General features: G+C 46.8%; 1 protein-coding gene across 4 annotated transcripts; it reads right to left on the reverse strand.

The window, feature by feature from the left end:
- Nucleotides 1-45: 45 nt before the first annotated feature.
- Nucleotides 46-25,822, reverse strand: LOC120955005 (uncharacterized). Of its 4 annotated transcripts, none has more exons than XM_049610675.1 (5): nucleotides 21,570-25,818; nucleotides 4,386-6,429; nucleotides 4,092-4,278; nucleotides 3,109-3,179; nucleotides 46-1,320 (listed from the first exon to the last, which is right to left on the reverse strand). In XM_049610675.1, the coding sequence occupies exons 1-5, from the start codon at nucleotides 24,180-24,182 to the stop codon at nucleotides 1,166-1,168; spliced, it is 5,070 nt and encodes a 1,689-aa protein (XP_049466632.1). In that variant the 5' UTR covers nucleotides 24,183-25,818; the 3' UTR covers nucleotides 46-1,165. The 4 variants fall into 4 exon arrangements, 3 of the variants coding, with proteins under 3 accessions (XP_049466632.1, XP_040231379.2, XP_040231381.2); XR_007452779.1 differs by having other exon boundaries at nucleotides 1,302-1,320; nucleotides 4,108-4,278; nucleotides 21,570-25,822; XM_040375445.2 differs by lacking the exon at nucleotides 46-1,320 and having other exon boundaries at nucleotides 1,630-3,179; nucleotides 21,570-25,810.
- Between the last annotated feature and the right edge of the window lie 333 nt (nucleotides 25,823-26,155).

A 26,155-nucleotide genomic window follows, 5' to 3' on the forward strand; every position in this document is an offset into this window, starting at 1 on the left:
TTCTCATTATTCACAGTAAAGAAAGCGCGCCCGGGGGGGCGTTCATTTTCATTTAACTTGAAATAATATTTCAAATACTGAATATACATATATTTTTCACTGTTTCAAATCGGCATCGAAAAAGGTGGCTTTTTATGTCGCATTCGTTCTTACTATAAATCACCAAAAGTACAATAACAGAATTAAAAAGCTACCGTAAAAAAATAATGATCGAATACGTATGTATACTTCTTAAGTTGCGTTCGTACAAAATGAGGCTAATTTTTGCCATTTCTCTTGCTATCTTGTTAAAAATATGATATTATGACGCGATTTGGCTGGCCGGGTTATGTTATGTGATAGTTGCGCGCTTACACGGGTACTCTACGAATGTATTGTATATACGGCGATTGAGATTGAAGCCAGTTGTTTGTCTATTGTTTGTTCCATGCCACTGATAACACTTCTGCTTTTTTAAAAAAGGTCGCAACCGATTCAACTTAACGCACAGCTGCTCTTCTAATGGTATGTGGCATAAATTTTAAATATTGTTTATATGTACCTTTTTTGAATTAATGTGATTGCACGTATATTTGATTATTTTGAGTAGCTGTTTCGCCTTTAGCTTTCTGTTTCGCTTCATTTCACATCCAGCGCACAAATAGCGCTCCATGCGAAGAAAGTCCATCGTTATGATTCGTCCAAGTTTCGTTCTTGTTTGACTATTGGTTACACCGTCCTAATACTTAAATCACATCAGATTGTGTGATACACTTGCAAGGAAGAAACAGAAGAACAGAAACGTCTATACCATACCATCCCGTCCTCTTAGCCCCTAACGTCTACCCAACTAGAGCTCGATTTAATCTCATACATACCATTTCCCATGGTGCACCACCTCCTAAACAACACATCACATTCGTTTGCTTCGTCGTCGCTCGTTCGTACATTAAAAATTTGCTCCCCTACACTACTAAGCACCGTGTCCACACACACACATACACACTGGTTATGCTAAAACCAAAACTAACACAAAAATCGTTTCGTTCATTCACTCCGTGCGCTTCATCACTCGTTCTTTTCGTGCACCTTCGTGCGCCTTCATTTCCATGGTGTGGTGCTCCTATCGCTACCTTTCTACTATGTTCATCTAAATATGACTACGTTTTTTTTGTTTTATTACATTTCAGTTCGTTTGAGTGGCAGCATCGGAACTATTTGGATGTGTTTCCACCGTACCATCTTCGCAGTAGTACAGCGCAATGTACCATTTTGCATTTTTTCGCATTCGTTTCGAGCCGATTTCTAATGCGCTCAAAAGATTGGAGCGATAAACGTGTTCTAAATTAAACCGTAGAATAGACAAACAAAAAATCTAACCTTACTTTACTTCCTCATTCTCACGCAATGGTAACACACGGTGGCGAATTTGTCATTTGCCTACCCAAACGTACACAACGAAGAGCTGTTGATGCCACTCAATAAAAACGATTAACCTACACCTCCCCTCCCCCCTCCTGCAGAACATTCGGGTGAATAATTAAGGCATTAACAAAGTACAAACGAAACAAATTAAATAACTACGAGAGTATTTTTGTAACGTGCAATGTTAAATTCTAACTAAAACCATTTAAAACTCTTGCCATATCGTTCCGTTTTCTCGTATTTTTTTCACAAGAGATTCACCGTGACTTTACTATCTTTGCCTTACTGCACTAGCTCTTGTATGGGTAAAACTATGTTTGATGGATGTTCTTTATCGCTTATAGCACTTTTTTTTAAACACAAATACGAGCTAAATGACAATGAAAATGTACATAACAAGCTACAGCAAATGGTGCACGCATACAACATGGAGAGCTTAGCGCACAAGCGCGTATGCATCTAACAATTAACTAGCAAAATATATCACTAAAACCTTTAGATATAAAGAGAGAGAGAGATGTAATGAAATCAACCATCAACAAAGAGTTGACAAAAACATGGTTAAAACGCGCTGGCGACGTTTATTACTAACATGAGCAGCATGCAAACGCTTGGACGCGTGAAAGAGGAAACAATCTTTCACTGGTTTTGAATCAGCATTAGATATTTTTTTTACATATAAGCAACTCAACATATATCCCTAGTAACCTCAATGCAGCATTCCGGCTTCTTTCCGGCTGTATCTATTGCACCAACTTATTCTGTAAGCACCTACTGTAGTAACCAAACAGTGATTATTTCTTATTGATCGATATTATGCTTTCAAAATCTACTTTAGCTTTTAACTCGCACTGTACGAAAATACATCGTAAAATGCCTTTACTATGCCTATTTCTGTCTGAGTGTGTGTGTTTCTTTTATGCATCGGTGGAAAGCTTTTTGTTCGTTTGGAAAGCTTATATTTAGCTCGTTTTAAAAATCTATCACATCCGGACGGGAATATGATATAAAAGTGGACATACAAAATTGAATGCCTTTAAAAACTAATTGAAATCTTGCACCAAACTAATTGTTTGACAATTAAAACGTACAGCAATGAAATCCTGATCTGATACTACCGCTGTATAAGCGAAGCTTATTTGCATGTTTGTGTGTTTGCAAGCATTTTCCACTTTTACGGACATTTGGACTACAAGCTGTATACACCAACTAATGTGTGGGTATTTGTTTGCATGCTACCGTGGACTATTGTTTTGGACAGTTTCAGAATGTTGTCTCTTTGTTGCTTTGCTTCTATCTCCTACCAAGAATCGTGCCGGGATGCCTTTCCCCAGGCTAAACTATTTACCAGTACAACTGAATTCTAATACACGTGTAGAATGAGCGTATAGAGGGGGATAGCGTAGCAAGCGGAACATGATGCGATGATTTGCAAATTACACCTCCAAACCGTGTAAACTCGTTAGTCTCGTAAGTTATCCAGTCAGTTCCCCATTTGATCAAGGGCGCATCTCCCATCAGCATGGTAACGCAGTTCTCTCGCGTGCCTCGGTCCTCAGTTGATATAATCGTCACCGTCCAGATCCTCGCTCGATTCCGTCGATGTCAACGTCCAGCGATTGTCGCTACCACTCTCCGGCTGTTCCCCGAGCGTCTGGTTGTATGCGCCGCGCAAGTTCACGTTACTGCTATTGCCAACATTACCTTGATACAAACGGCCTCCTGCAGCTATGTTTCCGACGCCACTGTGGTAGGACTGCGATCTCAACACGGAGCTAAAACATAGGCAAAGAAATTGGATAAATAATGGAGCTTAAATTTGTTTGTTATTACAAGTACACAACTGCACAAGGTTCATTCTAGTTCTTTTCCCGAAAAAAAAGTGATTTAAATACAATTTCACACAAAGCCAAACCTGTTTTGCCCAAAAACCAATACAAATACCATTGGAAAAGATACCATTGTTCGTTTATCAATCAGCTGATGGTTTAAAGATGCTTGAGTGGAGGAATGTTTGTCTTATGATATGATTTTTAAGATAAAATCACATCATTTCGTGAGGTTACAACTTATCACAATCGTTTATAAACTCATGGTCAAGGAAAACGTGACCAGACGCGCGGTGAAAAAGATTGATCGTGTCTGTGACTATATTTTACAACATTTACGACCCCCCCGTAATAATTTATTACACTACGGCAGATACGATTGTGCGTTGACCGAGCGAGATAAGAGTTGATCGATACAGCAGTTCAATCGAATGTAAGCAAACGTCCGGTTCCATCGATGTGGGACTTAATTTAAGCATTACCCCAACAATACATTACAAAACGAACAGTAAAAAAAATCACAATATCAGTGAAAAGCACACACACAATTACCGAAAAAAGGCTAATTTGCTTGCATTGCAGTGCGAGTGAAGGAAGAGTTGTTGGAAGTGAAACGATAAAGTCAGGATCTATTCCTTTCCCACAAGGTTAACTGTTTGGGAACTAAAATTACTCAAACATTACATAGAGCTTTACATAGAATAGAGGAAACATCACGACTTATCAATTTCGTGGACAATATAGCTACAAAGGTTTTTGAAAGGAGGAAAGATGAGACGTACAGAAAAAGAGAGCAGAAGAACAGAGACAGTAGTGTGTTTGTGTGTTTGGTGTGAGGAAAGCAAAAGCGTAGCAAACCTTTCACTCGATTTACTTTGCCGTTCCGAATGCAGTTGAGATTGCTGCTGCTGCTGCTGTTGAGCGGCAAGCTGCCGTCTGGATTCCTCCTGCTGTTTCTTCTTGCCCTCCAGCGCGGCTTTCATCGGATCGTAGCTCGCGCGCCTTCGCCACATCTCCAGCTCCTGCTCTTTCGCCACCTTGACGGCTGCAATGGAATGGAAAGCAAAAATGTTAGCAAACAGGCACGTACACCGTCGTACAAGCAAAGAGGCTTCTTCCTTCCATCGCTTTTCGCCGCTCGCGTTCACTTACGATCCTTCTTCGCGGCACCGCCCGTACCGCCCGTGCCACCGGCGCTCGACTTGCTGGCCGCACTGCTGGCAGACTTGACGCTGCGGGCGCTCATGCGCGTCGGATCGGTTCGGCTCATCGCCGACGAGACGGACGCACTGCTCGGGCTCTTCCGCACGCCCTCCTGGTTCCGCAGCAGATAGCTCTTCGATTCGTCCTTCTTCAGGAAGTTGGCCGCATTGGAGGATTTGTATTTCGAGATATCGAGATACTTCGGCTGCACCTTGCCGCCGGCACCGACCGCCGACGAGGCGGTCGAGTTGATCGACTGGGTGGAGTGCTGCTGTCCTTTGCCGCCGAGTAGCATCTCCCGCCCGGTCGCAGATTTGCGCATGTTCAGATCCTGCTTCATTCGATTCAAGCTCGAATCGCGCGGCATCGAGGCTCGATCCCTGCCGAGCCCACCGACACCACGCATCTGTACCGCACGTCGCGGCAGTTCGGGCGTGTTGGGGCAGGCCGCAGCACCACCGACGGCTTGCTTCGCACCACCACCCGTTGCTCCTCCGCCACCGCCGCCGCCACCACCACCCGCCAGCTTCTTGTTCTGTTCCATCCGCATCAGGAACGTTTTGTTGTAGCGCGTGTTGGTGAGCGGTTCCTTCTCCAACCTGCCCCCATTCACGTCGAGATCTTCGTCGTCCAGATCGTCCACCGGATCCTCCTCGTCCGACAGCGAGTTGGACGAGTATCCGTCCTGCTGCCGGCCTGCTGCCCGCATCTGCAAACCATCGTCGTCGCCGTCGTTGATGTACAGCATCAGCTCGTCCGGATAGTTCGGATCCATCACGAGCTGGTGCCGGTGGTGCGGTGGCTGCACCGTATGGTGATGATACTGCTGTGGCTGAACCCCGCTATCCGACACGCCGGCAGCCATCTTCTTGAAGCTGGTGCTGCTGGCCGACTTCTGTATCCTCGAGCCACCGCTGGAGACCGTGCGCCCATTGACACCGGTAAGTCCGCCCGCCTTCGCCGACATTGTCGGAGTCGCCGGTTTCAGCGGCTTCACCGAGAATGAACTTGAGCGCTTTATGGGTGATGTAAGATGCTGCTGCTGCTGCTGCTGTGATTGGGGTTGTATTTTCTGTACACGATTCATGGCGACCGACTTCTGGTTCGTCCCGATCGCTTGTTTGGCACCGGTGGAAGTTTGCAAATGCTGCGGCTGAACACTGCCGGGCGTTTTCCGCGGACCAAGCGACATCGCCCTCGGCCGGGGCATCACACTGTCCGCCATTAGTGCCGCCTGCCTTCGCTTCAGCTCCATCTCCTCCTCATCTTCCTCCTCCTCCTCTTCCTCATCGTCAATGTCCTCCTCGAACTCTTCCTCATCGTAGTCCCTGCAGTCGTCCGGATCTTCCAAATCGTCCACCACACCACCGTCCGCGTTGAGCAGCTCACCGCCACCATTCCCTCCGTAGTACCCCGTAACAGCCGAATGATCAAACTGTTGGAAGCATTTCACCGGCTTTGGCGGCAGCGAAGACATCACACCTTCGTACGAGTTGTGCCGCGTATGATGGCGCTTGGTGAAATCTAGCTTCGGGCTGGTGGTCGTGGTGTTGGTGTTCAGGCTGCGGGTCATATGCCCCGTTCCGGCCCCACCACCATTGGGCAGGTAGCCGGCCGTCGGAGAGGACAGTGGATCCGCCCCACCATCCAGCGAGTGGTTGCGCTTGTGCCCGTGCCCACCGCCAACGTTCTGGTGCAGCTGATGGTGATGCAAGTTACTGCGCTGCTGATGATGATGATGGGAAGGTGAGTACAGCGGTGAACCCATGTCCGCGTAGTTGTTACTGTGCAGCCCCGGGGAATGGATGGGCGAGTGGAGCGAGTTCATCGGTGACACCTTCGGAGACATCTTGCGCGAGGCCGGGCTGAGCGGGCTGGACGAGTGATGGGAGGAGCTGTTGCGCAGCGAATTGCGCCGCTGCAGGTTTTGCAATGTCGAAATTGCGGCGGCCGTTTTCTGCAGATACATCTCCGTTTCGTTACCGGAAAGATCCTACAAAAGAGGGAAGGAGAAAGAAAGGCACAGAAAGGGAGAGTGTAAATTAAACAGCTTCAAATTTGTTTGTTTTTTGTTCATCCATCCAACAGTTGTGAAAGAGAGACGTCATTTAAGCCTCATCCAATACATTCAATCATGCTCCCGTTCTACCCAAGGTTAGCGCTGGTGGGGAACTAACCTAACGTATACAACCAGCTGTGACTGCATTCTATCACACATTTGCCAGCCAGTGGTTCGGAGAAGAACGGTGCGCTATAAATAACTCCACACTACTGAAACTACCGCAGCGAACTAAACCCCGTCAACCGGTGGCCTAGACATACTGACGATGGCACAGCACCATCCTCTCACCACGCTGGCACCGAAATCATCAACATTAGGCGTCAACATTAAGTCCCTGGTAAGAATAAACACACAAAAATACACACTCGTACGACCACCGTTGCTTCACCACGGAAGCATTCTTCGCCACCTTTGGGTGGGATAAATCTTCTCATTTACCATTCACCACAGGCTGACTCTACAGGCTGCTGCTGCGACTCATCCACCTCCAGCTGGCATCTCTTCTTACATGAACGTGTGCTAACGAAATGGTATGCAAGCGGGATGGGCATCATCGTACCGTTCCTTCACACCACAAACCAAGCATTGCGGACATCTCCTCTGCTGACTGCTGCTGCCAAATAAATGCCAAAAGCATCTCCCCTTGCGCCCTACGACTACGGGTTTTTGATTCTCATCATTCTGTTCGCTTTGAGTCATATGCTGAATATTGCAGGTGCCGACAGCAACTCGTTCCGTTTCGGAAATTCAATCTCACTACAATAATGTGCAGGGGAAGAGTTACGAGTCCGGCTGTCGAACTCCAGGCGAACAAATTAGTGCAATCCACGTAGTTGTTATTATGTTTGACAGCCTGAACTTGCTCGTTTTTTCTCAAAGGTTATTTCTTGAAATATTAACATCAAGAGAACCGCACAACCAAGGAGAAGCAATTAAAATCATTAACCTTGGAGCTGTCAGCTGCCCACCATTTGGCTGAACGATCGGATGTCCTCCTGCTACTATCTACTGCTGGTTTCGAATAGATTTACCCTTTTTTATATTTAGAACGTTTGAAGGTTTTCAAACCGATTCACAAATGTCAAATGGCCCGGGATCTGCTGAATAAAACAAAATCAAACTACACAAAACCCCAAACACGACCGTGATGACCGTGAGGAACTAAAGTTCTACCGTTGTTTGCAATTAAGTGGATGCATCAATTATAGATTTATGCCATAAATATTCACATCCCATGGTTTTGACATTGAACTCCGTCGTGTGTACGATATTCTTCATAAATTTCGTCTTAAAGCATTAAAAAAAAACCTCCCCATACATGGAATATATCCTCCAGAGGAAAGGTTAGAGTATCATTTCCTTGCAGCATCCCCCTAAACTCAGCAGAATAATAATTTATTCCATCGGAAATCAACGCCACCACAAACAAAACCCCACTTATGACACATCTTGGTTCTCCCACGACGACCCGTAGTTCCATTTATGGCGTTTTCGATGAGGGCTGTGCGATTTATTGAATTTACATGAACTCTCCATTATCACCTTCTACTACCTACCACGTCTACCACAGGGCATTGCAGGGCACCCCGTCGTAAACAGCCTTCAAAATCTGTCATCATTAATGAGAGACCATCCCTTATCCCGGCGCTGCAGCAAGTACTACACACTCATGTGAAGAGACAACTTTAAGGTCGCGTTCGGTGCTGTGTAAACGCTCGTGTATGGGCTGTCCTTGACATTTCGAATCCCGTGAAACCTCCTCATGCCACTAATCATTGAATTTCTGTCCCTTCGAGCGCGATAGCGCACACACACGGAGAGCAGTCCCCAGAGACACTTTGATCATTGGTTTTGTGGCCTTCGATGGATGGACAGTCCTTTATTGCAAGAGACGAGGTGCTTCATCTTTAAATCTTTAATCTTTAATTTCACAAGCTTCATCACGAAGAGTTATGTACATTTATTCCGTAAAAAGGTACGTTTTTGCATACACCATAAATCCAAATGATACAGCGAAGTAGTTGTATCGTTTACACCACCCTCGCATATTTATTTACATTGTGCTAATGTGGCAGTGGCACGCAGAACAACACTGGAATGCAACACCACTGCCAAAACCTCCATATTAAGGTGAGAACCAGCCGGCCGCCAAATAAGGCAAAAAGGCTACCAGGAAGAAGCCGGAATTCACATTCATACAGCCAAAAAGCGAAGCTCAGCGTTCATTAGCGTCTCATTTATTAGTGGAATAGTTTTACGAGAAAACCTGGAGCCCACCACCATCACCTCATGGCATAACACACGCACTAACAGCACCTCGGCATGCTAAAATGCCCTTCTAGCGCGAGTAATCTTTCGGTTGAAGGTCTTTTGTTCCCCTCGCTGCTGGTATGCTGCTTCCGTGCCATGAGCGATGCGCTTCCGCGCTAGATGCAAAAGCACCGTTCCGCATTTATCTACCGTGCAAAATATTTAAAGCATTTTCTAACGAAGGTGTTGTGTTCACTTTCGTTTTTGCATTTCGATGCCCCAGCATCGAGCATGTTTTTTTTACATAGTTAAACATCTTACATCCCTTCTTTTTGGCCCTCAGATTTGCCTTGACATTCACAGAATTCACTTAAAAATTTAACATCTTCCCACAAAGCCACAACAAGTTCCGGGACCAAATGCTGGTGGTACTGCTGCTAATCGTTTATAATTGGACACCGCCGCCAACAATGCATTCATCATAAAGCGGTTTTGAGGAATATTGTGGCGGCAGCGGCGCGCTAGTTTAATTAGCATTTAATTTGCCCAGCTCTTTTTTTCCGGAGTTCCATTTAACACCACGTTCGTTCATCAGTTATCATCCGGTTGTGTTAATTTTTACATCATTCTGTTATTTCTTTTCTATCATATTTCACGTTGTTTGATTATTGTGATTTAATTTGAATGTTTTGAGCTACTTGTGTAAAATAGGAATCTACTTATTAAGTTGCTAAGTCCTCCCCGCCGAATAAAGCGCACAAAAATACAATGCGTGTTGTAGCCATGGGAAAGCTAAATTACAACTTGTCGCACATTGTGTAACCTCTGATTGGATTAGTGCAATTAGTAGGATTGAAACGTAAACAAGAAGCTAGACAAAACGATAGTCATAAGGTCCAATGCATTATCCTCATTTCAAATCAAACCCGATCGCTGAAGACGAAGACTAATTACACACTACGGTAAAGCCTTTAATTGGAAAAAAAACTAGTACATTAATCGAATCGTCTACACGCCAATTGGTGATCGTCTACCAAATAATCGATCGTGTATGACAAGCCGATTGGAATGAGCTAAAGCAATTCAAGCGCAAAATTTTGGTGCAACCGTTGCAATTAAAGCTGCCCAATCCAATGCGAATTCAGCGGTCCAATTGTCATACCAGGAAATAAACATTTGCTGGACTTTAAGACTTTTATACAACTCTTTTTAGAATAGCGATCATTTTGACTTCCTTTTAGAAGCAGGCGTGTAGGACAAACGAACAGAAAATCACGTACACTCTCTGCCCAATCAAGTGCACGTGAAGGGTCTTTGGTTTGAACAGTCTACCAGCCTCGCGTGCAGCTCGAAAAACACTGATAAGGAGGGCCCGGTCGTACGTTCAAAGCAAACAAATCTAGCGACACAATACACTACGACACGACTGCCGACCGTGGCACATTGTAATACGTTTCCTTTAACGCTGTGTGTTTCGCAAAACATTTAAATTATCTCTTTCACTCGTCTGACTCATTCCCCAAAGGGTGAATTATGGAGAATTTTCAGAAGCGATTGCAAAATTATGTCATTGAATAAAAGACGGATCAAGACGGAACAAAACCCGAACCATATAAAGCCACTCATCTTCACCGTTGGACATCTATTTTGCAGATAAGACATTGAAACAGCGCTGAACAAGTCATCAATGACTCATTCTGGTCATGCTGCATTCAAATCGGTTCCCTGTATGGGAACTTTTTGCTTTACCTTTCCTCCCTTCATCTCCATTATACGACTCTCGACAGCACAGCGAGAGAGAGAGAGCAATCATTGTACGATTGGATCAATGCTCGTCGTGTGCTGGTTCACCCAGCTGAAGCGGGACTCTTGGTCATTAAGCAAGCACACAACATAAATCAATGTGCCATGAAACGACACCCACGGGGAGTCGGCGCTGTTATTGTCCGGCAGCGATCGTCTAGATGTCGTCTGAATTTGTTTCACCGTTTGTTAGTAGTTTATCTCATCTCGGTAATTCTCTCGGCTTCTAACCAATCTTATGCAAAGTAACTGTCAGGCTCTATAAACTTCAAGAGTTTAGTGTTCGGCGACAACAACAAGCCTGTCGCCTAGAGACTGTCGTAAATGTACATTTTTGGAAGTTCTTCATTAGTGTAACCGTATCCAGGTGATTGTGTTTTGAGTTAAAGCAAAAAACGAGATAAAGTTTGCGGGGGCAGCTTTATCACTTAATAACATTAAAATTTTCCACAAAATTCGACATCCTAATGGTCATTCAAACGATCATTAAAGTAAATTGGGCAGGTAAAAAACATCACATAATACATAAGCAATTAAAGCAACGAGTGAAAGCGGGCAGGTTTGATAATATAAGAGCGAGTTTGATAAACAAACCATTAACGTAACTATTTGCTCAAACACCAAACGAAACGAGCGAAAGCATAACCGCTCCCGACCGCTCCCGTTTGACACGCGTGCGGGTGGTGCCGCGATCGATTACATCAATCATAAAAGTTAACTCACTTTCACTGATTTGTTTGGCAGCAGCAGTAGGAGATTGGAACAAATCCCCGTACCCGCCCGATGCAACGAGATACACACGGTATCTTGAGCTTACCACTAGGCAAAGCAATATCGGCTTCCTCGATCGGCTGCTCTCTTCAACCCCACTCTCCCATTCACCACCATTACAATCTTCCCCCAAACCTTCACCATTTTTCACTACTTTTCCACTCTGCTTGTACCCCACCCCCCACTGGTTGTTGGTTGTGAACACTTGTTGAATAATTCAAGCGTAGCTGTTGCTTTTTATCACTTCGATGCATCGAAAATTAAAACATCAAACCGACGACCCGTAAGAGCAACGGCGAAGATCCGGCCACTCGTCCGGATACACCCGCACACACCGCCGCCGCCATGGAAAACGCACACACACACGTCTTGCGCAAATGCGTCTCTGTGCACAATTAATACGATGCGCATGCAACCATGACGCACCCGTTACGACGATATATGGAGCACAAAGCGTTAGCGGTGAAGATACAGTACTGTTCCGATTTTGTGTCTTCTCTTTTTTTTTGTTCTCTCCCTATCACGGTAAAATTCAATTTGCTGTCTGATTTAATCCGTCCCGAGATGATAGATAACGGCTGGGAGTGGTTCGGCATTCTTTGTTAAGGGATGATGCTCTTGCTTGCCCAGCTAGAATGAGCTGATCTATATTGCTTTACTGCTGCTGATCAATCGAGCAGTTTCGTGGAGCAGTGGTAAGTGCTCGTGCTCGTATACTGCAGGTCGTGTGTTCAATGCTTCTCTCAACCAGTTTATCACTTGAGCTATGGGCAATCATTTTCCGTACGTAATTCTTCTATGAATGGGATCTATATCAACATTGTAATGGAAAAAAATATAAGTCCGTTCTGAACAATCTTCTTCTTCTAAATTACACATTTAGCGTGTATTGCATTAAACGGAAACGGGACTGGGTGTTGAAATGTAAAGTAGAAAATGAAAATACGTGAAAATGTTTTCTGTTCGCCTTTCATGTGCTTTAATGGTGAGGTAAGATCCGGTACACACAGCGGTGATGACTTTGTCCAATCGTCACTACTACTCTCAAGCTCACGCCATGATTTAGGGAAACCATTTTTCACTTTTACTAACACTAACCCCTTTACTACTGAAATGCTTTATTGCAACATACCGAAGGAAACCATCACACGATCAACACTACCAAATGAGCGGACGAACTATTTTTACGATCCATGTGCCCTATGGCTACAGCACATCGACCACCTTAACCGTGTGTAACCAACCAAATGTAAAAAAATGGTCCCCTCCGTACACTAAACACAGCCCCACATCCCGCCTCCTCACGCCAAGATTGATCGTGATCTTGATTTTCACGATCATGGACCGTGTCACTGCGCCGGTGATGGTGGTGGTGAAGACGCTTTTTTGCTGTCGCTATTTATAGGAACATACTGTAACGCCACTGGAACGAGGCACGAACACGGTTGGCACGAACAATTTAAAACCACACAAAATGGATAATAATTTTTCCTGCTGCGCATAAAATTGCAATGAAAAGTATTTCATCCAAACGCTGTGCAGAATATTCAAGCCGCAAGCATCAAAATAACATTTTCACTCTTTGTTGAATGTAGGCTGTTAGCTTCCCCTTTGCCAAACCGTCTTTCTTTGCCACGGTTTAACATTTCACCCACAATTCTGATCATCAAACGTTTGCTCGCCATAAAACCAATTTTATGGACTTGATCCAGGTCACGCGCATCTCGTTTGCGTGTGTGTGTGTTTACCAGTTTCGATCGTAAATGTCAAGACTGTTGACAACCTTCTTAAAGCTTGTAAGGATTGCTGTCCACGGATGCGGTTGAATGCCACCGGAATTACTGCCGGCGAGAAGCAAAACTACACAACGCACATATGCAACTCTCTTTACACTCCGGATGGGCAAATCTTGCGCACCAAAGGGAAGTGCACCGTTAAGCATCCAATCCAACGTTTCTCCGGCAGCTGCAGCAGCAGTGCCGGATCGTTCAAATGCCTTTAAATGGACGTGCTTCGCGTAAAAGGGAATAACTGTTGGGGGGAAAATCAGCACCGGCAAATCAAACAAACGGAGCCTGATTTTCTCTCTCCCACGGGTACGAGACTGCTCAGAACAGTTCTTCTCGTTGCATTTTTATAAGCACAGCTGCTTCTATATACCAACCGACTCGGTGTGGTCAGTGCGCGCACCGTCGACCCCTTTTCCATACGGTACCACACAGCCAAATTATTTACAAACCCACCCACATGTACTATACCATTCGGGTTAAACATTTAATTCTATCATCTACCTTAACCGCTTACCAACATGCATACAAACTTACACATACACACCCTCCACCCTACTATTAAATTGGAGCACACCTAAACCGCAAACGAACGGTAAAATCGCGCCGGTAAACACATCAACAAATACGGCGTGTAACCAAACAGGTCGAACGGAGCAAAAGAGGGGAAAGGAAGCAGTGCGTCTCGAGCGTTAGTTTTTTCTTCCCCGACACACGTATAATGTCTTCGTTCGCATACGCTTACATAGTTGCCTTTTTTGAAGCAGAAATTTTGATGAGTTTCAAAAACAAAACAACACAAAATTAACAATGCAAAAACATCATACACACAAAAAACGAGACATACACGAATGTTTGGCTAGGAGGAGGAGAAATGATGGATAAACAAAACTTCAAGATCAAGATGGCACACACAAGATGAAGCCTAAATTATGATGACGAGATGTCGTGAGTTCCCCGACTGACAGAAAAACAAAAACCAACAAATTTCGAGCTTCAGATGAGCCCATCGTAACATGAATAATGCATTTTCTTTCTCGGATGCAGCGGAGTTGGTGGCGATGGTTGTGTTGTGATAGCTAGAGGAAGAGTTTAACTTTCCTTTCGTTACAAAAAAAACATTGCTTTTCTGCCACATCATTTTGCCCGTGGTACACCCCGCACCACCACCACATCGAGGCATGATAATGCTGGCGAAATGATTAATTTGCCCCAACAAGTACAGCGAGCCGCGCCCCACGGTGATGTAGATTTTATCTAGATAAGCATTAGTTTTGTTCCATAAACGAGGTTGTTTATAAAGCGAGCTTTAATTATTTTAAAGAAGGCATCAAAAACCAAGCTCAGAAAGAGTGGCTCGTTCCTCAACTAATGTTTCATTATCTACCGATCTTTTCAAGATAAAAGTAATTAGTCTTGATAAAGAAAGGCAATTGTTCACTTTGTTTACGTCCTCTTCATCCTTATCATGGCTCTTATTTGTACCTTACTATCCCTCAATAAACATTTATTAAAACCTTGACAGCTAGGATCAATCCAGATTAGAACCTATGACCTTTAGGGTGGCTAGCCTGCATCATATCCACACGACCATGGGAGCGCCTAGCAAAAGGATGCGTTAATTTCCTAATTAATCATCAAGCATCCATTCTCTTTACTCTTCACTGTATTAACATTTCCTTCCAGCTAGCTAACAAGCCCTTTCGCAAACATCTATATAAATTCGACTTTTTTTTTCTTTTTTTTTTTGGTGCGTCAATCATACCACACCTGCCTCGGGCTTTATTGCACTCAAAGGAAGGTAACAGCAATAGTTGGGAGAAAAATTAACGACCAAAGCTGCTCCCAGAAACAGAAATCGATGAAGTAAAGGCAGGGCTTAACAGCAGCCACCACACACTGCCCCACACGTGCCGTTACTCTTGCGGGCCGACATTTTGTGCAGCAAATTGCTATACGAACCTCACCCAGTCGCTGATGAGGATGAGTAAATAAAGAATGAACAAGGGAGTTGTTCACCCGCAAGTCAGATTACGGCCAACAACCGCGCATGGAGATTGATAAGCACCGTTCGAGCTGTACAGGCGGAAATTGGAAAGACAATACCAAATATTTATCAAGGTGAAGGTCTGCTAGGAAAACAGGTTAGAATGTACAAACTCCTGTTGTATTTAAAAGCATTGGGAAGAACGTAGCTGCTGCTGATGGCATGATAATGAAATAACAATCTAATACCGACTGCAAAACCACAGCCGAACAAGGGACCATAACCGCTAGAAGCAGGTCGGTCGTCACGAACTGGAAATGCATACCCCGAGTAACAGATCGCACCAGCAACCAGATGGCCTTGTCGCTACGCGATCATTCGATCGCGTTGAGCAGCATGTATCTAGCTGCTACATTGAAAAGTGAATAAGTTTTTATCGCTGTTACTAATTAATTTCATTTTGTGGGCAAAATTTTACCATCCCGGTACTGTCCAACCTTCTCCCGCTGCTTAATTCCTTTTCTCCCGCTGCTTAATGTATTTAAAATAATAAGTAAACTAAAACAAACACTAACGGCGTTCCACTTTCCACAAGCACTGGAAGAAACCACCAAACCACTTTCCACCTCGCTTCCTGCCGCCAGACAATTAGTTTCGATTTTTGATTCAATTCCAACTGAAAGAGAAACTTGCCCACCAAAGCCAATCCAAACTCCAAACACCCCTTCAGCGGAGGATGGGTGTACTGCGCAAAGCTTGTTGAAAGTTGGGAAACGATCTAAAAATGTGCAAAACCAAAAAAAAACGAAAGAAAAGCAGAAAACCGATCGATGGGACGAAATCGAAACTGAAAATCGATTCAGATGAGGAAGCAACACAGCGCGAGGCCTCCAATGGAAAACTCCACCACCCCGACCGATTGCAATGGATCCAGCATGATCCATCAGGGTGGGGGGGGGGTCCATATCTTGGGAGAAATGGAGTTCACGTATGACGTTAGACGCAGCACGGTTATGAGTGAACCATCATCTCGATCTAACGAAACATTGTAGCTATATTTGACTTTCAGACACCTACCAGATGGGACGAGCCGATGTATTGGTGTGTCGTGGGACAAATATAGCTTCTAGAGTCTGTACAAGATCGTGATCTACGATCGCGTGGTCAGGATCGCCAGATCTTTTAGTTCACAACGCACAACAAACAAAGCGTTTGTAACTAGTGGTGGGAGCTCGGAATCGGACCTACCTGATTCAGATTCCGTGTTCGGAATCAATTCCGGAGCCGATTCCGATGCTGGAATCGATTCCGATTCCGGAGCCGATTCCGGAGCCGATTCCGGAGCCGATTCCGGAGCCGATTCCGGAGCCGATTCCGGAGCCGATTCCGGAGCCGATTCCGGAGCCGATTCTGGAGCCGATTCCGGAGCCAATTCCGGAGCCGATTCCGGAGCCAATTCCGGAGAAGATTCTGGAGAAGATTCTGGAGCTGATTCCGGAGCCGATACCGAAGTTGGCTCCGGAGCCGATTCCGGAGTTGGCTCCGGAGCCGATACCGGTGTTGACTCCGGAGCGAAATCAGTCCGGGAATCTGGATTTTTACGGTTATCAATAAGTAGTATGATTGGACCCAAACGCCTTTTTTTATGGCGATGCCGAAACTGACTCCGTTTGGTAGCCGATTCTAATTTATGAGCCATTTCCGATTCGAGAGCCGACTTCGATTTCGAAACCGATTCCGGAGTCGATTCCGGAGTCGATTCCGGAACCGACTCCGATTCCGGAGCCGATTCCGGAGTCGATTCCGGAACCGATTCCTATTCCGGGGCCGATTCTGAAGTTGATTCCGGAACCGATTCCTGAGTCGATTCCGGAACCGATTCCGGAATCATCTCTGGAGCCGATTCCTGAATCGATTTCGGTTCCGGATCCGATTCCGGAATCGATTCCGGAAACTGATTCCGGACCTACTATCCGGAATCGATTCCAGAAAACTGCGGAGCTAGCCGGAATCGATTCCGACAAAAACTTCATTTTTCCCATCACTATTTGTAACAGAAGCAAAAACCCAAAACCGACGTATTGCAACTGTCAGTTATTATACAGAGCAAATGCGATCATAAATGCCTAATACCGTTAACCTACCGAAAGTGCCACAATGCTTTACACAAGTGTCTATTTCAACCTTTGCAACCTGTTTTTCCTTTTCGGTTCAGCAATAAAAAAACCAATCTCGTGACACAGGAATGTGTTCATTTCCCCCCTAGCAAACCAACGCAGCTTCATCATGCTCATGATCATCATTCCGCCAAACCGATCATTACGGCGGTTTGCCCAAGTGTGTGAAAATAAATCCCTGTGCGCGCACAACAGCCTTAAGGTTAAGTAGCATGTGCACTAAGCGTGCGCGCACACACAGATTTCACGTGTGCGTGAGTCGTGTGTACGCTTTTTTGCCGTAAAATATGTGTAGCCGTAGGGGGGGGGGAAGGAGGTCTGTTATGATCTGATAGGTGAAAAAAAACACAAACACACATCACACGACCGTTTTCAAGCCAAGCGCGATGAACTATTCGCTAATTGTAGTATTAAAAACGGCGAAATGGTATTTTCGCCCCCCTCAATTCCCCTCCCGAGCTCGAACGCGATCGGAGGCGAAGCAATCCATCGGAGAAAGTTGCACCCTCCTTCTACCTTGTGCCATCAGGGAGGAAGTGCAAGGGGGAGTAGGCGGTTGGCCGGACGAAATTGGATTGAATTTTGTGTGTTTTTCCTTCACATCTTGCGGATTATTAGATGTAGGTTTTTTTTGTTTGTGGTCGGTTTGATTTGTTTTTTTATTTGCAAACCTTTCCTCGCCTCAAGCGTTTTTGCATCGGCTTTATCTTTCGTCGTTTCATATTTTGGAGCCACCGCCTGCGTCCAATATTTGTTGATGCTCACCAGACACGGCCCGCACTTCGGCGGCTTTATGAAGCGAAGAAAACATGCTTCAAGTTAAAGCAAAATTCATCATCCGGCAGAGGTGCGAACATTGGTTGTTCAGCTTCCATCATAAATTGGCAGACCGTGGTTTGCACTTTTGCTTGCGTATTTTTTTGCATATTTATACCGTACCCGATCATTACGCCGCACGGAACGAGCAAATAGGCAATGAATGTGGTTGTGTTAAATATATGCTGTTTTGACTAAAGTTTCTCTTCCAAAGGATGGTTTATTCAAATTCAAAACGCTCTTCTGAACCAATTTAGCACTTGCTGGATTTCATGCGTTCATGCTAAACATGAAATATTATCGAATAAAAAAACCACAACAAACATGGAATCTTTTCTCCACAACGTTTTCCCACGATCAAGCGCAAACAAAATGGAACGGAAAAACACGCCGATAAAAAAATAAAAAACGTGGTGTGTAATGGTTTGGTAATTTATTTGACGAAAAAATTGATTTTGTTGGAAATTAAAAAAAAAACCGCATCATGTGGAAACCGAATCGATGAACCTATTTTCTTCATTTTTATTGACCCATTCGCAGTCTATTGTGCAATTCAAACTAATTTTGTGCGCAAATTTAAATTATTATAATGTCCAACAAACCAGAGGAGAGTATAATTATGAATGGCAGTTACTAACGATTACAGTTTTAAGGCCTAGGAATGGGTGTAGAAACATGCTAACAATTTAAGTTGAAATCATCTTCGTTTTCCTATGAATGACTTCATATTTTGTATAGGAATCACCAACAAAACAAATATAAAACACAACACGATGACCTCACACCCGCTGGCATTACAGATTACCCTCCGTTTCCCCCCACATTACGTTTCAGGGTGGCCCAGCATACCACCTGCCATTGAAAATTCACATTCCATTCGATCAACAACATCAAAAGCGCGAATCTGCCAGTGGTTAAAACATGGAAAGCTGCTAATAAAACCAGCGAAAACTGCACCGAAAAAAAACAACAAATCGCAAATCCGGTGCCATCCGGTGGCGCGAAGGAGGACAAACCTAAACGATAGCTTTAAGCCATAATTGGCCATCGTCGCCAATGTCGATCTGCCGGGCGCTGCTCATTTTGGCCGACTGACACAAAGGGAATGGAATAAAATCGAGGCGAACAAAAAAACAGTTCGTCACCTTGAACGTCACACGTCCTCCCACACACACAAACACATTGGGGAGGGGGGGACTCAAGGAATGCACAGTCACCCCATACTGTGGTGGTGGTTGCACGACCCCGTCTGGCTCAAAGAGAGAGAGTGAGACATGACGGCGGCAACAGTGGGAATTTATCGCACGGATTATGGATTACAGAGTTTTTATTGACGCGATACAAATCGAAAATCAAATCTATTTCCTTTGCTGCGGCAACAAACCGAATTCGAACAGCTTGAACGCAGAGCAAAAGCCGTCTCCCCAATGAGATCAATAAGACAGTGTTGATAACACATATCGTGTGCATGATAACACACAGACAACAAGGTTCAGCGTGAAATAAAGATTTACAGTACAGACGGTTCTCGTGTTACGTGGTTAGTGCGAACCAGCGTACTTCAGCGTAACTCAAGTTGAGTAAGTATTAATATTTAAAAAATATTTAAAAAAAAAAACGGTAATTTGGTCATTTACGTGCCATAAAATTGCTCAACGTATTGTCCAATTTGAAAAATCGCCTTAACGCGATTAAATTTAACGAATTAATTGTATAAATCTGATCAGACACAGTTGACGATAATCACAGCATCTGCTCGACACAAAGCGAATGATTCACTCGTACCATGACCTTTATTAGCTATTATATTGGAGCTTCCGCAACCGTCCCTATGACCCTATGGCAACAGTGAGGGTCTAACATACGACAAGCTGTAAGTTCGAATCTCATCTCGCGTGTATCATCAGCTAATCGTAATCATATCGATCGTTTACGTTCGCGCGATGGTTTTAGCTGCCATTGTTTTACGGACCTGTTTAGTGGTAGAAGCTCGGAATCGGAGCTTCCCGATTCCGTTTCCGTGTCCGGAATCAATTCTGGAGCTGATTCCGATGCTAGAATCGATTCCGTTTCCGGAGCCGATTCCGAAGTTGATTCCGGAGCCGATTCCCGAGTTGACCCCGGAGCCGATTGCGGAGTTGACTCCGGAGCCGATTCCTGAGTCGGCTACGGAATCGATTCCACGATCAGAATCGGTTCCAGAATCGGAATTGACCTGGGAATCGCAATTTGCCCCGATAAAGGAATCATATTTGACTCCTGAATTAGAATTAACTCCGGAACGTGAATTAGTTCTTGAATCAAAAAAGAAGCTTTATAGCGAAATCAGTCCCGGGACTCTTTTACAATCTTTTACAAGTATTTGTTTTTTGCGATTATCAATACGTAGTATGATTGGACTCAAACGCCTATTTTTATGGCGATGCCGTAACTGACTCCGTTTGGAAGCCGATTCTAATTTAGGAGCCAATTCCGATACGAGAGCGAACTTGGATTCCGGAACCGATTCCAATTCCGGAGTCGATTCCGGAACCGATTCCAATTCCGGAGTCGATTCCGGAACCGATTCCGGAACTGATTCCGATACCGAATCCAATTCCGGAATCAAATATGGAGCCGATTCCGGAACCGATTCCGGAGTCGATTCCGAACTAAAAAAGAACAGATTTAAAAAGGATCGTATCTTAAAATATTAATTAAAAAAGTATTTACTTTAACACCAAAAAACCAAGTACAGCAGATTTTAATACAATTCAATTTATAGAGATAAGACTTTGAATCGAATTTATACAGAAAATACACTGTGAAACCATGAGTATGATGACTTGTGTTTGTCATTAGTCATCTTTACCTCATAAAAGTCGTTAACACGTTGAAGATACACAAATATCACAGATATTTTCCTGCAAAATTTGCGTCAGGCAATCTCCACAAACCCCGTACGAAACATACTTCAGTGAAGATGACAAACCTCTTTCCCTCCGAAGCTTTGACACCTCTCATCCCCATACCCGATCATCACTTCACACACCCTCGCCTGTATATATCGGTGTACACGGGGTACGGCCCAAGGTGAGTTCACCGTGTGTGAGGCATGAGTCACTAACTACCTTCCTCCTCTGTCTGTATCGCAAAACAGATCCAACAACCACCTTCCTCCAACCAAACCAAGTTGGGCATATGAAATCCATTCGAAACCGTAAAAGCAGCACACAACACAACCCTCACCCGAACCAGGATATAGTATTTCACCACCACTCACGGTGTTCCGTTTCTACCTTCTCTCTCCTCATGTGTTTTCACCCTGTGTCTAGCTGCATGAAAAAGTAAAACGGGGCCACCGAATTATGACTTCATGATTTCACCTGTCCATGAAAACACCAAACGGTGTTGTGTGTGTGTGCGTGTGTGTTTGCTAGTACGTTAACCAGGTCTATCGGTGCCATATTGAGAGAGGAAGAGCGTTAGTCGCCAACTTACCGAATTGCTTCCCTGCAGGCTGCGATTGCGGCTGACGCTCCGGGCCCGCCCGATCGATCCAATCGGGGACGGGATCTTGCTCGGGCTCATGGGCGGCTTCGAGGCGGCCGACGGTGTCACGGGTGACGGATGCTGATTGTGACCGTACCGGCGCATGGAACCGCGCGAACCGGTGCGGGCGAACTCGTTCATACCGTACGGCAGCGGTTCCCGGAACGGGTCCTCCTCCGGCGAGGTCGTCGCAAGCAGCTGCTGAAGCTGCTGCTGCTGTTGCTGGTGCTGCTGCTGGGCGCGGAACACGAGCGGATCACTGCCACCGCCGCCGGTCGAATGTTGTCCGCCGCGCACCACCCCCCGGTAGTGCTGCCGGTGGTCCAGATTGTCGCCGAACTCTTCGTACCGCTTCGCCTCGTAGTAATCGCTCTTGGTCAGATCGATGTCGAAATCGTACCCGAACTGATTGCTTCGGCTGCGCCTGGTGGTTGCTGCGCCCAGCTCCTCCCCCTCGCTGCCCTCACCCCCGTAGCTGCGGGTCATTGAGCCGGCCGCAGTACCGTACGCGGTCGTGGCCGGCGGCGGATCGTGCGGATGCACCTTCGGGCTGGTCGTTTTCGAGTACTCGCGCGCATTCTTCGCCCACTCCTGGATCCAGTCTTTCTTCGTCGCGACCGAGGTCAGGGCCGCCACGTCGGACGGTGTTTTCCGCCTGCCGCCGACCGGGCTGGCGTCTCCCTTTTTGGCGGCCTGCAAGCGCTGGTGGGCACCGCCGCCTTGGTGGTGGTGTGCCTTCTCCGAGTCGGTGTAGCAGTTCAGTATCTTCCGCTCCTCGTCCGGTGGGTGGACGTCCATTCCTTTCGACCTTTCCGCCCCGCCATCGTCCCCGCACTCCGCTCTGGTGGCGTGTATGTTCAGCTTCGCCACACCCTGCACGTACTCCGAGCTGTCAATGTGCGATTTGGTTAAGCTGTTGCGCCGTCGCTGTCCGCCCGGCACTGCATTACCACCACCGCCCTCGAGCAGCGTCGGCTTCACGCTCAGAATGCCGCTCGTCGTCACGGAGGTAAAGGTGCCCTGGTCCGGCGAGTCCAGTTCCGGCGCGGTAAGGCCGATCGATTCCATTCCCTTCCTCGTTGAGCCGCCGCCGCCGCTGCTGCCGCCCGTTTTATGCGTAATGTTTTTCATCCTCGACTTGAGCTTCTCGATGTAGGACTGTTTGCTTTTGGTGCGCTCCCCGGTGCCACCGCCCGTCCCCTTGGGTGCCGCCGGCTCGTGAAAGTAGGAAACTTCCAGTATGTTGTGCTTGCGGCTTTCCGGCGCGACCCCCTCCACCTGCTTGCCGCTGCTCGTCGTTCGCTCGAGATCAATCACCTCCAGCTCCTCCCGAAAGTCGGTGGGCCGTACGGGCGCCGGCTGCACTACCGGCACGGGATCGACCACCTCCGGCGGTAGGGTCGCCACGTGCCCAGCCGGCCCAATACGGTCAATGTTCATGCGCTCCTTCTGCTCCTCGGTGTAGTTCGCCCCGTCGATCGTGTACGTGCCCGCCTCGCTCACATCGTCGTCTTCCTCCTCCCCGTCCTCTCCGCCGCCGCGCGACTTGCGGAAGTTTTCAAGCGGTGCCTCCAGACACGGAATGCCCCCATGACACGAGCCCAGACTTTCCACCGTAAACTCCGAGCTGGAGTACGAGTAGTCCTTCCCCTCCAGCCCTCCTCCCACCTGTTGCTGCTGCTGCTCGAGGGCCAACGCAAGGGTGGCCGATTTCGGGGCGAACCGGTTGGCGGCATTGTTGGACCGTCCGGTCGGCTGCGCTGCCTTCACACCACCTCCCATCTCGCTCATGCTTGTCCGGGGGCTCCAGCTGTGCCGCTTGGTGGCGGAACCGTCCCCCCGGCCGACCGTGCGCTGCGTCTTCTCGCGCAGCTTCACCGCCACCGGCCGGCCCGTCACATCGTCGATCACAACCATCTGGTCCGGGGCGTCCGCCGTTTGCTGGGCCTGTTTGTTGTTGCGCCGGGGCAGATTCACACTGCCCGGTGCCCGCGCACCCTGCTGCGCCCGGCCCGACCCGGCCGGGGAGTTCGAGCAGGACTCGAGCTTCGACAGCGATACGCCCCGCTTGTGGCGCGCCTGGAACCGTTCCAGCATCTTTTCGTGCCGCTGCGCGTCGACCGGCTTCTTCCCGTCGCCAAAGTCGATCGTGAACGCGAACGCATTCCGCACCGAGTCCGCAACGAGTGCGCCGTTCTGTTCGGCCGCGTTGTCGACCATCGGCTTTCCGCCGCTCGGCTCTTCGCTAGCGCTGCGGCCCGCTTTGAGCATTTCGTGCAGGGAAAAGCTTTTCGCCACGGTCGCCGCTGGCCGCTCGAATCCGCCCGTACCGGGGCCACCGGCCGCTTCCGGTGAGCTGTCGCTTTTCTTCGAGTTTTCCGGCGTACAGTCTGTCTTCTCCTGCTGGTGATCCGGATCGTTCGGGCTGGTCGGTGTTGTTGTGTCCGATTTGACTGCGGACGCGCCATCCGCCGTCCGGTTGCTTTCGGGCGGGGAGGCGGTGCTGGACTGCAGATTGCTCCCCCCTCCGATATTGCACTGCATTTCGCCGAACGGATCCATACTTTTGTTTGCACCTAAAATTTGGAAACAGAAACTGATGGCCGCCCTTGCCTTTTGGCTGCTTCTTGTTTGGGTTGCTTTGATTGCTTGTGCCGTTTGACAGATTAGAATTTTAACCTCTACGTTTTCACTCTCTCGCTCTCCCTCTCTCTCTCTTTAGTGCTGTCTGCTCGCCGATAGAGCAGCTGATGTCATGTTTTCTTAATCGCTTGCTCGCGCACACTCCGCGACACAACATTCCAACGCTCCGTTGTACATCTTTCCCTCCCGGTCGTGTTGGTGATACGGCGGCACTCCTGCTATTCTATTCATAAGCATCCACAGACACACCTGCCAGTCTACAGTGTTGCACCAAGATGACCCCTTTGTTTGAGCGGTTCTTTAAGGGAGGACGGCTTATTTGACTCTCTAAAACCCGGCACTATCCCAACGGCTCTTTTATTGCACCCTAACCAACACACACAGACGCGCATACACAGGAAGTACAATTTCGAGGTTATTGCTCCATCACATTTCAGACGCCTTTATTAAACGCTGTAGCGGCACACCGCTCTCCTCACACACAACTTAATATTGCAATCACCCTCTGGACGGTGTGGTTTTTGGCACACGTCACTCCCGTTTTTACATCCTTTTTTTATTGCCTGCTTGCACCGGGATGCACCCTACACGCCCCTTTCACTTCACACACACACGCGCGCGGGCGCACACACACACACACCTACACACAAAGGATGCTTTGTATCCGCAAAAAGGCGACTACCCACTGGAGGCAATTTTCACGCGTTTAGGATTTAGTTGTAGTAGGCAGCAGCAGATCGGACACACACTCACACATGCATTGCGGTACAGCTATTATATAGGCGCGGAGCAGCACCGGATCGGTTGAAACGGAAGTGTTTCATTTCTGCCGCACGCAACTATCGTCATAGTTACCCGTAGAACCACTCGAAACAGTGCCGCACACACCCACACACTCGCACGCGCACGGACTGGTGTATGAAGAACGCAACTATGTATACTTTTTTTGTTACATCTCCTTTGCTTTGCTCACAAATAGGAATTCATTTTCCTAACAAAAAAATACTGCTGAGTGGATTTGGTGACACTTGACTGCACATGGTCGTACGCTGCGCTGTGCTTCAATGTGCACAACATGCATTTACTCCTCCTTGCCACCCCACAGGTGGAAGCGCTTTTTTAAGCCGAATTTGTAAAGGACACTATTAACACGCCCGCCCGTAAGGGCAGCGACACTTGTGCGCCTGGCGGCACCACTACACAATCACACAGCACTGGGGCACAAACAAAACACTTGCAAGCCGTGCACACGACGGTACACTGGCAGACGGTACACCACACCACCGTCGTTCTGCGTGACGCACCGTCGATTGTTCCACGGTCGTCGCAAATGGAGGGCTACTATTGTGGGGGCCTGTTAGTGATCCGCACGATCGCGAGTGATCCGCCTTTTCGCTCGCGGGACGCAACAAATGTCTTCTGCACCCTCGCACCAAGAAGCACCACGACGGAACGCAACGGCACGGAATCTGTATGGTGTTGAGTGCGATTCTTTTTTTCTTCCTCTGTGTGTGTTTGCAGTTTTTGGGGCGCGAGTCCGTACCCAGGCGGCGCTTGATCAGACGGACAGTTTTGGGATGGTTTCATGTGGGTTTTTTAAATGTAAAATGTAACGGGCTTTTCAAACCTGTAGTTTTAAATTCATAGATTATGTACAAAATTCATATTTTTCTCGAAAAATTTTACAATGGGTTCAAAAATCCCTATTGTAACTAGATTTTTATGGCAAAAATAGTCCCTCGTTAACACCTTAATAAAGGCTTGTTGCTTTATTGTGAAGTTCGTGACTCCTGGGCATTTCCTCTAACATTGACTGGTGACACATGTCAACTGGTTGGATTGTATTTGCTTGAAGAAATTTATTTTGATTTTAATTTTCTTGCATACAGTGC

Source organism: Anopheles coluzzii, chromosome 3 (genome assembly GCF_943734685.1).
Source record: "Anopheles coluzzii chromosome 3, AcolN3, whole genome shotgun sequence".
Taxonomy (NCBI): Eukaryota; Metazoa; Arthropoda; class Insecta; order Diptera; family Culicidae; genus Anopheles; species Anopheles coluzzii.